General features: G+C 43.2%; 1 protein-coding gene across 2 annotated transcripts in view; it reads left to right on the top strand.

The window, feature by feature from the left end:
* The first annotated feature begins 2,248 nt into the window (after positions 1-2,248).
* The window catches only part of epha8 (eph receptor A8), a 55,445-nt gene continuing 44,025 nt past the window's right edge, over positions 2,249-13,668 (top strand). For both annotated transcript variants that reach the window (XM_081705373.1, XM_027024887.3), the window contains exon 1: positions 2,249-2,547. In XM_081705373.1, coding sequence (XP_081561499.1) covers positions 2,460-2,547 — 88 coding nt within the window. In that variant the 5' untranslated portion in view covers positions 2,249-2,459. The remainder of the gene's footprint in view (positions 2,548-13,668) is intronic.

Genomic DNA, 13,668 nt, shown 5'->3' with positions numbered 1-13,668 from the left:
ACAGGCCTGTTTGAAGCGGGGGTCTCGGCAGCCAGGCAGAGAGAGGTAGGGATTGTTGGCCAGCACAAGTTCTCCCCTGTGTTCTGTGGGTGAACGCTTGTCGTGTTGGCAGGCAGAGTGTGGCCCTGCGCGGGGCTCCTAGCCTCATGGCTGCGGCCCCCTCCATCACCCAAACATGCCAGCAGCCACAGCAGCAGGGAAACTTGAGCAAGTCTGTACTGCAGGGGAGACACCCACGCTGGGAGACACCCACGCTGGGAGACACTCATGCTGGGAGACACCCACACTGGGAGACACTCATGCTGCGAGACACCCACGCTGGGGAGACACCCACGCTGGGAGACACTCATGCTGCGAGACACCCACGCTGGGGAGACACCCACGCTGGGAGACACCCACGCTGGGAGACACCCATGCTAAGAGACACCCATGCTGGGAGACACCCACGCTGGGAGACACCCACGCTGGGAGACACCCACGCTGCGAGACACTCACGCTGAGAGACACCCACGCTGGGAGACACTCACGCTGGGAGACACCCATGCTGCGAGATACTCACACTGGGAGACACCCATGCTGGGAGACACCCATGCTGCGAGATACTCACACTGGGAGACACCCACGCAGGGGAGACACTCACACTGAGAGACACTCATGCTGGGGAGACACCCATGCAGGGAAGACACCCATGCTGGAGAGACATCTGTTCCAGAGAGACATCTGCGCTGAAGATGCACCTCTGCCCATGCTGGGAGACAGTTACATTGGAGAGACACACACACTGGGAAACACCAGCACTATGGAGACACCTGTGTGGAGAGACACCCATGCTGAAGAGACACTCACACCGGAAAGACACCTGCATTGTGCACTAGGGAGACACCAGCACTGGAGAGACACCAGCACTGGAGAGACACCAGCACTGGGGAGAGCATGACATTCTTATGTTATTACCAGGTTCTGTTGTTATTACCATGTTATTACCATGTTATTATCATGTCTTAGTTGTTTGTTTATGGTGACATTCCTTTTGGAGCAGTCTATGTTTAGATCATGTTTGGAGAGATGTTTACATTCAGGTTCTATCAAGGAATTTAAGATGAAATTTAAATGAAATAATTTTGAATAAGCATCCGAGATGTTTAATTGAATTGTATCATTAGGCCTATAGGGTAACGATTCTTTAATTCTTCAGTAATTAAATCTATATGTACATGTTCATTTTCATTAAGTACATGTCAAAGTTCAAACGTGAGCTATAGTGTTTCAGAGTGATTACTGGTTATTGTATTGACTCTGTTTGAGGCAATCTTCATCAACTCAGACTCTGCCTTTAATGTCTTCCATCCTTTTAAGGTCACAAAATCACAGCTCATCAAAAGATTTAAATTTTAATACATTAATTAAGAGAACTGTGTAATGTTTCGTATTTTGAACGTTATGATATGGAAAGGACATTTTTCCAACAAAGAATGAAGGACTAATTGCATCAGATATGGTCATGAGGAAACATCAGATAAGAGGCAAACAATAATCCAATATGCAATATGAACCATGTTTGTGCCCCAAGCTATTAAACAAGAAATCCATCAGATCTTGTTGATTGTATGTGACCTTTTATTCGCGTGTGAAATAAACAATACGATTTTTACCAAAAACAGATTCTTTCACCTTTTACCCATTAAGATGATGAATGTCTTAGTGAAGTGGCACATTAGAGTGTCTTTTCCCTCGTCCTTGTTCATAAAGGTTGTAAAGAGAGTTAAGACACTTTTAGTTCAGATACTGAGTATCTTCACTCATCGCTTGTGCATATGTTGTGCACAATTCATCTCATCAAGCCAAATATAATGAAAAATAAATAGATTCAAGTATTGTGTGAATACATGGTCATGTTCTGCCTCATCGTACAGTAAAAAAAGTTATAATGTGTGTCCATAATTGTATAGTATACATATCTGCATTTAAACACAGCCTCAAATAGTAATGGAAAACACTTGCACATTGTTCTTACTGGGATAAATGCATGCGTATGAAACATATGTTTAGCAAGTGTTTCATGTGTTTTGCTGAAACGGGGGGTGGGGGGGGTGGGGTGCTCTGAAGGTTTAATTTGTGCATGTGCCAAACCCTGGCCTCTAATTGGCTGCTAAATCTTGATAGACAGGGCTGCACACGCCCCCTTGCTGCGCCTGGCGGAGTTGCATGTGCCCGAGAGCAGGCAGGCAGTTTTTTCAAGTCAGCCGAATGTGCGCCGAGTTCTGCTGGAGCCCACCACGCTTTTCCACCGGCAGAGAGCAAGAGAGAAAGACAGCGCAGGCAAGAGAGAGAAACAGAGAGTCCGAGAGAGTGGGGGAGAGAGAGAGAGAGAGAGAGAGAGAGAGAGAGAGAGAGAGAGAGAGAGAGAGAGAGAGAGAGAGAGAGAGAGAGAGAGAGCACAGCGGGTTCACATTTGCACGATGGCATCAGATCCAGGGCTGCTGCTTGTTTTGCTGTGGACTATATTCTTGCAGGTGCTGGGTTTCAGAGCAGCATCCAGCAATGAAGGTACGCATTTAATCCATCGTACGACTGGGTATTGTTTGTGTGGTTGTGTTGTAGTACAATGCATGTGCAGGAATGGGACAGGCTAGGGTGGTACCGTGGGGGTTAATGTCACTCTTAATGCGCCATATGTATAGTGAGCAAACTTCATATCAGTGGTGCATAAATATTTGTGTATGTATGTGTGTGTGTGTGTCTGTGTGTGTGTGTGTAAAAGTTTCCCTGGAGCAATGTGAACTCAATGGGATGCTTTTAGCTGTTAGTAATTTGCCCTTTTCTTTTTGCAAATGCCTGTGTGGGTGTGTATGTGTGTGTGTGTGTGTGGGTGTGTATGTGATTGTGTGTGCATCTGTGCGCGTCTATGTGTGTGTATGTGTGGGTGGGTGCATGCGTTTGTGTGTGTTGTGTGTGTGTGTGTGTGTGTGTGTGTGTGTATGCGCACATGCACGTGCGTGTGAACATGTGTGAGTGAGCATTTGGGTGACTTGTGCAGGTCACGACACACTTGCGCACACACACTGACCATTCAGACTGGTTACAGCAATATAGGTGAGACAGCAGCTGGTTAAAGACACATTACAAGCCATTCACTGAAAACAGACACCGCTGTGTAGGGTCTGGCCATGGCTGTATACCAGTGTATGGACGACCAGAAACAGAGCGAAGGGTGTATACCCTGGAAACAGAAGCAGTGTTTTGTACAAATGTCTGAAAAGCCCCTTTTATAGGTGTAGGTAATTCGCACTAACAGGTTACATAATTCTGCAACTCCTAGACAGCCGCGTCTGTTGTATGGTCATAATGTCTCTTTACTGGGCTAAAGCAGGTGTGATGTGGGCAGAGCTTCACCTCCACTGCCAGTGTGTGCCTCCGCCTGCAGTTTTGCTGGGTAAAGGGGGTGGAGATTGGAGGGTGGGTGGGGTGAAAGGGCTTCGCCTGTGCGCGCTGGCCCTTGCTGTGGGGTCTTCCACTGGGCCGCACAAAGTGATCTCACACATCGCGTGCCTGTTCACCCCCCCAACCGGCAGCGGTCGAGTTCAGCTCAGTACAGCATAAGGAGGGTCACTGAGCCTCAGGGAGATGGATAGAGAGAGGGGGAGAGAGAGAGAAACTAAGAGAGAGAGAGAGAGAGAGAGAGAGAGAGAGAGAGGGGGAAACTAAGAGAGAGAGAGAGAGAGAGAGAGAGAGGCAATGAAAGTACAGGGCAAAGGCAGTCGAGCAATGCAACCTCTTTCAATTTCTTCTTTCATCTAAAACTCAGACATTACAAAAGCAATATAAATTTCACCCTAAACAAGTTATGACAACAAAAGGCAGCAGGGTAAACACAGCCCTCACACGCACTCAGTACTCCAGACCATGCAAGGACACACTGGAAATTGTAAATAACTCTCTGGGTCGTTTCTTCCAAAACTATTCAGCGGCTTGTTCTGTTTGCAGGGTTTACGCTGTTCCTGTATCGGTCTGCACAAAGGGTTCTTTCAAAATGTCTGCTACGGGGACGTTTTACCTGATCTCCCTCCATTCTATGGAGGACTACGGATAAAAGAAATCCACTTTAATACAGATGTCAACTGCATTATTTGCTTTAAAATACACAGGAATCAAGTAAAAAAATTGACACCACGCATTTACAAATGACCCCTGTCTTTAGGTAACTATATGCATTATCTAACCCTCATGCTCTAATAACAGAACCCAGTTAAAAGTTGGACACGGATAGTAAACATGTAAAAAACACCGGTAGTAAACAAGAAAGTCATAAGAAATCAAAAGAAAACCACAGAAACCACGATCTTAAAAAAAAAAGAAAGAAAGAAACGATCACAAATCAACACTACTCCAGTTTTTTTTCCAAAGCAGCCTGACAGTCCAGGCGAGGAAAAGACAGAGATATAAGGAATATTGGATAAAGGCCTAGGGTTTTGATGTCTTGTCTTGCCAATATGGAAATTATGCCAAGAGTGAGTTCACAAGTTCAACCGAGATGTTTCTGTTTGAGTTCTCATGAATTAATGATTAAAGAATCTTAATTAAAGAATCTCAATTAAAGAATCTCAATGAACTGATACAATACTGTGATATGACTGTAGCTCAGACTGTTTAAAACGAACTGAGGCAATTTCATTTTTTCCTACTAAAAAAACCAACCAAAAAATAATAATAATTAAAAAATACAAATTAATTTTGATTTACATGCCGAGGGCCTCAGAGTTATTTACAGATATTACAGGAACATGGACACCTGATAGAGCAAAATAACATCATTAGAAAAAGAAGAAGACAAGTTTGTCTCTGAGCTCAGATGCACTAAAAGGCCCCTCAATGTGCTCAACTCTACCATGTTTATGCAATAGTCATTCAATATTAATACAATATTTAAAATGTTTCTCAACTTTGATCTGCCAATACCTTCATCTCAAAATTCGCAATATTGAGCAACATTTTTCTGTTTAGCAAATGAACAAAAATAACTTGGTCAGTGACACCACAGTGTCAACGTTGGACACAGACATGCTCCCTGAAGCAGCAGAGGGAGCAAACTGCAACCTGCCACCGTTATCACAATCAGTTCTCTGGAATCTATTAGCAGTGATTTAGACCAACTAGCCTACAATTGCTACAGTTCTTGGATCTAAACTGACTTAAAATTGTTGTGTAAGTGCCCTGGTCTATGGAATCTACACACGTTCTGTTCGGCCTCGTTCTGCAGTGGCCCGCCAGTACACGATGAGCAATTGATTTTTTTTTTTTTTTTTTTTTTTTGTGGTAGAATGAGGTCCTAGTCGAGCATCTCGGCCCCGGGTGCTATAGAGATCTGACAACTGTGGAGAACTCGCTGGCTCGTGGTACACACATCACATATGCATATACCATTAAAGACCCATCGCATCCCTAAACTCGGATTTCCGAACACGTCGGCAGCCTCTATAGTCTTTAGGAGAGCTATGTAAGAAAAAGAGAAAAAAAGCAAAATCCTCACTCATAGAGTGCGACAGAAAAAAAATCCACCAGCAAGTGCTTATCTTGCCTCAGAGAAAAACAATAATATGAAAGTGGGATTATTAAATCCCAGAGCTCTTTGTCCAAGGCGGGAGGCTGGCAGCGTGGCTGTGTAATCGGGAGGGTGCTTTCCTGGGCTTCACGGTGGGAGAGCTTCGGTCTTCTCGCGTCTGCTCTGCTCCGTGGGATATCGTGTTTTCCTCGCCACCTTTAGCCTGCGGTGGGTTTTTTCCCCCTCTTAATTTTGCTCTTTTAACTCTAAGCAACAGCCAGATAAATGTACACAAATCGCAGGAGCAGACAGAGGATGTATTTTAGCACACGGGGAACTCGTTGCGTCTGCCAGGAAGCTGTCATTGGTGGTTATGTGCTAGCTGCCTTAGCGAGGGAGGATCAGCTAATATTACTGAAGAGGCGAGAAAACCCATCAAAGTGAATGAATGGGGATGAGGACATGGTAGCATAGGAAGGGTCACAGGGGACCTTAACGATGCTGTCAATACCACAGCCTTACTTATGAGACCCACTATATGTATATATTTGGGTATATTTAAATGAATATACATTTTTATGATCAAGAGAGTGTTAATGAATCTGTGAGGGGAGGATCTGCATCTGAGAGAGCCTTGGTGTACATTAAATGGCCAAAGTGTGGATCGGTTGACCAGCAAGTGTGAACGCACCATGATCTGATTGTGAGGTCATGCCACATTTAGTGAATAATCAATCAGAGAGACTGAGATTATAATACTGCATAATTACAATATGTAAGCAATAAATTGTTAATTTCCAAAGGCATTAGATTATGTAAAAAAACCTGAAAAAAAACTTTTTGACCAAAATAAATTTACAAAAACTTAGGTAAATTAAGTAACTAAAGTTTAAGTAAATAAAATAAAAAAAATTAATTTTGTGGGGATTTTAAAAGCTTCTTTGATATATAAATTTAGTAACATGTGATAAAACAGCTATTTATCAAGGCAGTTTGTGTTTTAAAATGCATGTTAAGAAAAGTGTGCTGACATATTCATTTCATTTATTACCCCCACCCCTTCAGTTAGTTTGCAACCACTAAAAGGTTCAGTGAAAATTGTTCTGTTCATTGTCATGAACATAGCTCACCTAAGACCCATCACCCCAGCTCTGTGTCTGGTATGTGTGTTACGGGCTATCCTGTGTGTGTGCTGTGGCCTGTCCTGTGTGTGTGTGTGTGTGTGTGTGTTACGGGCTGTCCTGTGTGTGTGTGTGTGTTACGGGCTGTCCTGTGTGTGTGTTACAGCTGTCCTGTGTCTGTGTTACGGGCTGTCCTGTGTGTGTGTTACAGCTGTCCTGTGTCTGTGTTACGGGCTGTCCTGTCACTAGAACCTTTCTCCTTTCTCCTTCACCTCCAAAGCCATGCCAGGCCTTGTTGTGTGGTGAAGACTCTTGTTAGCACGGCACCAGGGGCTGGGAATCGATTTGGGCAGCTTGGAGTCTCCGTCTGCAGGCAGACAGGGCTTAAGCGAGGTCTTGCCCGAGGAGAGGAGCTCTCCTGGGGTCTCCGAGCCGGGACGCACTCTGCCAGGGCTAGCTCTGATTAGCACATGGCCTGACTCCTGCTGACACCTGAACTAAGGTTGACCGTAGTTATTACAGAATCTAACCAGCTGAGCTCCCCCATGGTTAAAGAAATAAAAGTCAGGGAAAAATGAAGAAAGTGAGTTTTCTTCTGCCACTGGGAAAGATCTTCTGTGGATTTAGCTGAATGCTAGAAACGTCTTTCTACTTGGCTGTAAAATCTTAGCTCTTATCCTTTCTGTAGATAAAGCATGTGGGCGAGTAAAAAATGGACAAATGCAGAGAAAGAATGCTTGAGCAGTTTCTTGCCAATTTACGTTGTCTTCTTTCATTTTTTTGGACGAATTCATAAAACTTCGTCTCTTTCAGAATTCTTTAAGTTGCTGGGGTGCCCTGTTGTTCAAAATGAAACACAGCCTTGTCAGACCACAGCCGCGGACAGTTCCATTATGTCTGCGTGTTCACCATTCGTGCACCGCAGCCCGCGATAAAGAGAGTAGCCACTCGCTCTCCGCTGGTGCTCCCAGGGCTTTGGGAAGAGAGGAGAGAGCTGCATGTGATGGAGGGAGAGAGTCTCTTCGGGCCTTTTTTTAGCAAGAGGGAGCAGCGGAGATTTCGAGACAGAGGGAGAGAAGAAGAGAGAGCGTGAGAGAGAGATAGGAAAGGATAGAGGGGGGAGATGAATGACATTTCAGCCCCGGCGTGTAATGGAGTTGCCCACAGCAGCCGTGAGAGGATGTCAGCGCTGAGCTATGTGGTCATGCACGTGCTGTCATGATCCGCCGCAGTAGTCGGGCCGTCTGGCCTCACCTCCGCAGCTCCAGATGATGGAGTGCTCCTCGATGTTTGTGGGGCTTCAATGTGCAGGGCTGTTAATGGTCATGTTTAGGTGCCGTCTCCTTTTCAAAAATGAAAGCTGCAGTAAGCAGTTCTTGCTGACTACCTTTCAGTCATACGTCTTCCGTCTTAATGTCTGTCCAAAGCCCCTCCCCTCGCCCCACCCTTTGATGTGCTACCTGCGCCCAAACAAAATAAACGACATGCAGGACAGTCTATACAGGATATGCAGGACAGTTTATTTATACATAAGCTTCTGGATTGGTTAATACTATCATGTGTTGAATTTTTGTTGATGATTAAAAAGCCCAAGGACTTCCAGAAGTTTTTATTATTTAATAATAATAATAATAATAATAATTATTATAATAATAATTATTATTATATTGTTATTATTATAATATGAACGTATCTATTGTAGTGAAACCCCATGAGGAAATAAAGACAATTTAACTGAAGTGTTCATAAGAAAATCAATTATGCCTGCTTAAAGCTTGACAGAAATTTGGATTTGGGTCCAAACCTTGTGGGGATATAAATTTGTATTGTGTACAGCTCCAACATGTGTATCCCACATACAACCCACATACAACCACCAACAATTGACACCTAATTTACATAAATTAGCATGCGTGAATTGAGGATCCTATGACAAGTTCTCAGCAGTTAAGGGCCTATTTCACACCCGTGTTCATATCTTGTGCATGAACGCTCACCAAGACTTTTTAAAACTTCTGCATGCCACTGTGTTTGGAGAACATGACACAGCGTACCACAAACCCCTTCATATCCGGAGTGATGGATCTGCTCAGCTCTGCTCTGCGCGAGGAAATAATGCATTTTAGGCCTTATGATTTGCACATAAATCATGGGCTTAACATAATTAAGCGACGATCTGATGGTGGGGAAAAAAATCTACAGCTGGATTCCTGCTTCTCACGACATGAGCACTTTCCCGCCATATTAATGTTTCTCCACGCAAACTCATTACTTTGAAAGGTGACTAACGTATTTATCATGCCAGACCCGCCGTACTCGCTCTGAGAGCAAAATTAATAACGATTAGCAGCAGGAGAACAGAACGGAAGAAAAAGAGGAATTTCTTGGGGGGAAAAGTTCATAATGTCTGTTTCGTACAGTTGCATCAGCGCACGCCATTCACGGCGGCGCGTTAACCCGGTGCTGAGATCCACCGGAGATGCTGTCTCCTCGCACTCTGTAGCTTTATTAGGAGACGGGGACTCAAAGGATGGCCTGAAATGTCCTCGCAGGAGGTACACCCCAGGCTATGCTACATCGGCATGCCGCTCGTAACAGCAGAGCTTACTTTAAAGACGGGATACGTAAAAGGGGGCTTACATTTAAACCAGCTGGAGAGACCACTCATCAGCACGTCTCCACAGAAGCGTCTCATCCCAAACTGTCTGACACTGACGGGATTTTTGGCTTTCCTCAGCACTGGTTACCGCTCGACTTTCCCTTTTTTAAATTCTGTTATTACGGTATACGGAGTCATACTGTCAGAACACAGGCAGCATGTAGTTTGAGATGCAAACCCATGTGCGGTTAAGCATGGCTGATCGCAACATAAATAGCTACACACACACATACATACGCAAACACGCTCACACGCACACATACACACACACACATCTACATACGCAGACACACACACGCACACTCATCTACATGCGCACACACACACACACACACACACACACACAATAATTTCTCCTTTGTGCACACTTTATTGTCCTAGACACGTCTGGTGAGCACCGTCATAAACTAAAAGCCAAGCCTATTGATACAGTTCAGTGGTTACTGTAAATGCCAGCTGAACGCTAAAGCCATTTATATGGATTATAAAATGTATCTTCTTGAAATTGGTTGTCAAGGAGACTCATCTTCATTCCTCCAAGAACGTTGCAGTCGTGGCGGAGGACTGATTCGAGATGGATCCTGACATAAGACCATATTACAGTTCGTACCGGTCACATATTACCCCGAACACATCACCGGTGCTACAGGTGAAATTAAAAGGATCTGGATCACACATTGGGAGGGTGTGAACACGACAGCGGTGTGTCTTCTCAGATGAAAGCGCTCATGCAGGGACCCCAGGGCAGTTACTGAAGTCTGATGCACTGAACTGACGCTAAATAATAGACGCCTTTATTTAACTGATGGGTTACACAGAATCCGGTCCTCAACGGAAACGAAGACTTCCTTCTCTTCTGTTTAATGACTATTTAAAACTTTCCACTCCTGGAAGTTTCACCTTAAGCTTGGCTGACAAGCAAACATTTCAGAAATATTGAGGAAGAGATGCCGTGGTATTTATACTCTAAAAGAGTGTTTCATAATAATCAGAATCTAAATGGTAAAATGTAGTTTATTTTTGATCAATGTTATGTTATGTAGTTTCATATTTAATCAAGAACTTGTATTAGATACTGTACATGAGTATAAGTGCTTTTCTGGATGGAGGTTTTATGGTGAGCTGGGACTAAACCTAGACTATTTTAACTAGACCATGTTCCCTAATCACTGTACTACAACATAAATAGATTGTGGTTGCAATTTAGAAAGTTAAAAAGACAGAAATAAATTAACTTAGTGTGACTTTGTTTTCGTTGTCTTTATGCTGGTGGGTGTTTGCGATCCAAGGGCAAAAAGACATGGGACAGCAGAGAATATGCTTCTGAAAGCAGATCTACTCTCGCACCTGTCAGGCCCACCAGAGCACGAGCTCCTCATTAAATTATCCTTCATCGCCGGAGCAGGTGATGTGTGTCTTGCACGAGTCAGGAGTGGCTGACTGTAAACGCCACCCGGCGTAGCAGACGACACCGTGGGCGATTGTCTCACGCTCTTGTGCACACCCTGTTTTGTCTTAAAGGATTATTCTTCACCGCCCTGCTGCCCAGTAGAGCAGGAACCATGGTGTCATTCACTCTCTCCATTTTCACATTTGTTCTGCCAAAACCTTTAAATTACTTTCCCTCTCTAGTCGTGAAGGGTCCTTAACTAGGTTGAATTTAATACAGGCCATAACAATTAGGTCATAAAACAGGGGAAACTGTGCATGCTGTATTTCTGTGTTAAAAGCTTACATAAATTTCCCAGGGTATGTATGCATTTATGCAAATAAATCAATTTAGTCAGAGGTGGATGCATTCATTATGTAAAAGAAACAGATCTATTCAGTATTGTTCAGACTGAGTGCATGAAAGAAAACTGCCATGACTTTCAGAGTTCTGTCCGCGGTGAGAACAGACACTTCCTCAGCAGTACCAGGTCAGCACCGGAAAAAAACGTCAATAGTGCAGACCTACAGCCTTATCGCAGCTGAGCTCCCAGTTTTAAAACTAGCTCTCCAAGCAGCAGCACTGTTTCACTGAACTGGGTGAAAGACGTTCTGGTGGATCATGGTTCTGGTGGGCCATGGTTCTCATGGAGCACGGTTCTGGTGGAGGCTGGTTTTGGTTCCAGTCTTCTGTGGAAGTGCCTCGAGGACATAAATTGGACAAATTACAGCGATTAAGGGAGACAGTAGTGATAAAGCATGGATTCCGAACCCTGACATTAACCCTTACTTTACCTGCTCGTAACCTCAGGCACGCTGGGTCAGGACGGAATTCTGCTCTATACTCTAGACCATTTGTGGTTGCTGGAACTGACCTATCACGCAGGGCCATACTGCTTACTGTACCTTTAAAGCAACACTTTTACTAAACTGTCTTTACATCCTAATAGATATCACTAACAGGAACTCTAAATGCTATTGTAGCTTATTGTATCAGCCAATCAAGGTCCTCCGTGCCTGTCAGTCATTTTACTCGCACACAGGAAGTACATGGAAGCAGCAGGGCTTTGGTGAGATGTTTGGATGGAGGGGGTAGGATTGAGGTGAAAGGGAGAAGTCTGCAAATGACTTGATCTTTGTTACTTTGAACATTAGCAGCTGTTGTTCAGAAAAAAAATCATTTAAATGGAAATCAATTTCAAATTATTTGAATTTGAGTACAGCAAGCTTTTCTGTTGATAATTTGTATTAATTTTAAAAAGTGAATAACAGGCTTTATTATTTTATATTAATCACACTAAGAAGTATTTCAATGGCTATAAATCTCTGACGTGGTCACCTTCCTTCCATAAGAGGAGAAAATATCAGAAAGCCAGAAGTTCGAAAGAGGCAAGTAGCAATTACAATGTTAATTAGACTAATGAGCATCTCAGTAAGGAAGGAAAGTGAGTATGTGACCTCAGCAAAAAGATTCTAAAACATCTTCAGGCTTGTCATCTGTTTTATTCCTGAAATAAGCCCTCAAATGCCTGATTAGCTAGCAGGATGAACATCTGCGAGTGGACAGTACTTCCATGGCATTCGGGGAGAAGACTTATAATATCATTCTTTGCATTTGGTAAAGTACAGCAGTCAAAGTGCGTGACCAGGTGATGTCAAAGAGGGGAAATGAACCACCACAAGGCAGGGACTCGCATCCATCAGTGCAATGAAATGTATTTTTTAAGTTCACCTGTTATTATGTGAATATCTAGTCCATTATAGATAAAAATGTAAAACCACACACCAGAACATTTTAAAAGTTACATATTTTAATTGTAAGGGCAGCCTTTTTATGAATCAGTAATGTACACATGTAAAATGTAATTGCTGTGTCACTTAAAAACCATACCTGATATAAACATTCTAAAAACAGATTTAAATGTAGTGTAAACAGTACTACAAGGTCCAAATTTTTTAGTTTATGAGACAAAAAAGTAAACATTTTTCTGCCCAGTGTATTGCATGCTCATGAATAACCACCTGTGTCTGAGTAGACAGATGCACATGGCTGTTATCTTTATCTCATTGGAGCCAAAGACCTAAGTGATGTAGATCCTTTAAGATTGAAAAGAAAATAAGATAGAACAGGAATAAGAGAGAGAGAGAGAGAGAGAGAGAGAGAGAGAGAGAGAGAGAGAGAGAGAGAGAGAGAGAGAGAGAGATGGTTTACTCATCAACGCTCCACTAAAGAAGCCCATCAATACTTTGCACAATTGAATCTGTTAGAATGCCATTACTTTACCTTAAATTGGGCGAGAAGGTACAGATGCCTGCAGTGATTTGAAAGTCAACATGGGGTGGGGGGTTTCAATCAGGATTAAGTTTAATGGCTTTTTGAGTGTGGATGTTTTGGACTTCTTATCTACACTGCAGTAGAAAAAATTCAGCTGACATTTCACACTGTAACAAAACACACATTAACCCTTTAGTGTGAGGGCACACCCAGTGTGAATGGGAGTCTATGGTGGATCCATTCAATACAAAATGATCACAACGTGATGCTTGTAGATTGCTTGCTGTGACATGTAACACGTATCTGTTTCACCCACCGCCCTGCGTCCACTCTGTCCCCGTCCTTTAGAAAACATGTCCTGAGTCTAGGACTTCCCATCTGGAGTTAGGATATGCAGAATTTTTAATTCAATCAATCAATAAATAATAAACAAATAATAAATTATTTCTAATAAATAATTTGTTATGGCCCAGAATGTCAGTTGATTAGTAGTTAGACTGCTAAAGTTAGTGATGTAGTCAACACACTAACAGACACATGATATCTGTATTCTCAGCACTTAGCAAATGGTTGGTTCTCCTTCTAGAAATAACATTTTAACATTATAGTTTAGAGGCAGAAGCTCTTGGAACTAAACAATGCAGAA

The sequence above is a fragment of the Electrophorus electricus genome, chromosome 22, assembly GCF_041902795.1.
Source record: "Electrophorus electricus isolate QZ-2024a chromosome 22, ASM4190279v1, whole genome shotgun sequence".
In the NCBI taxonomy this organism is placed as follows: domain Eukaryota; kingdom Metazoa; phylum Chordata; class Actinopteri; order Gymnotiformes; family Gymnotidae; genus Electrophorus; species Electrophorus electricus.
Note: the sequence above shows the minus strand (reverse complement) of the source record. Positions and strands in the feature narration are given on the sequence as shown.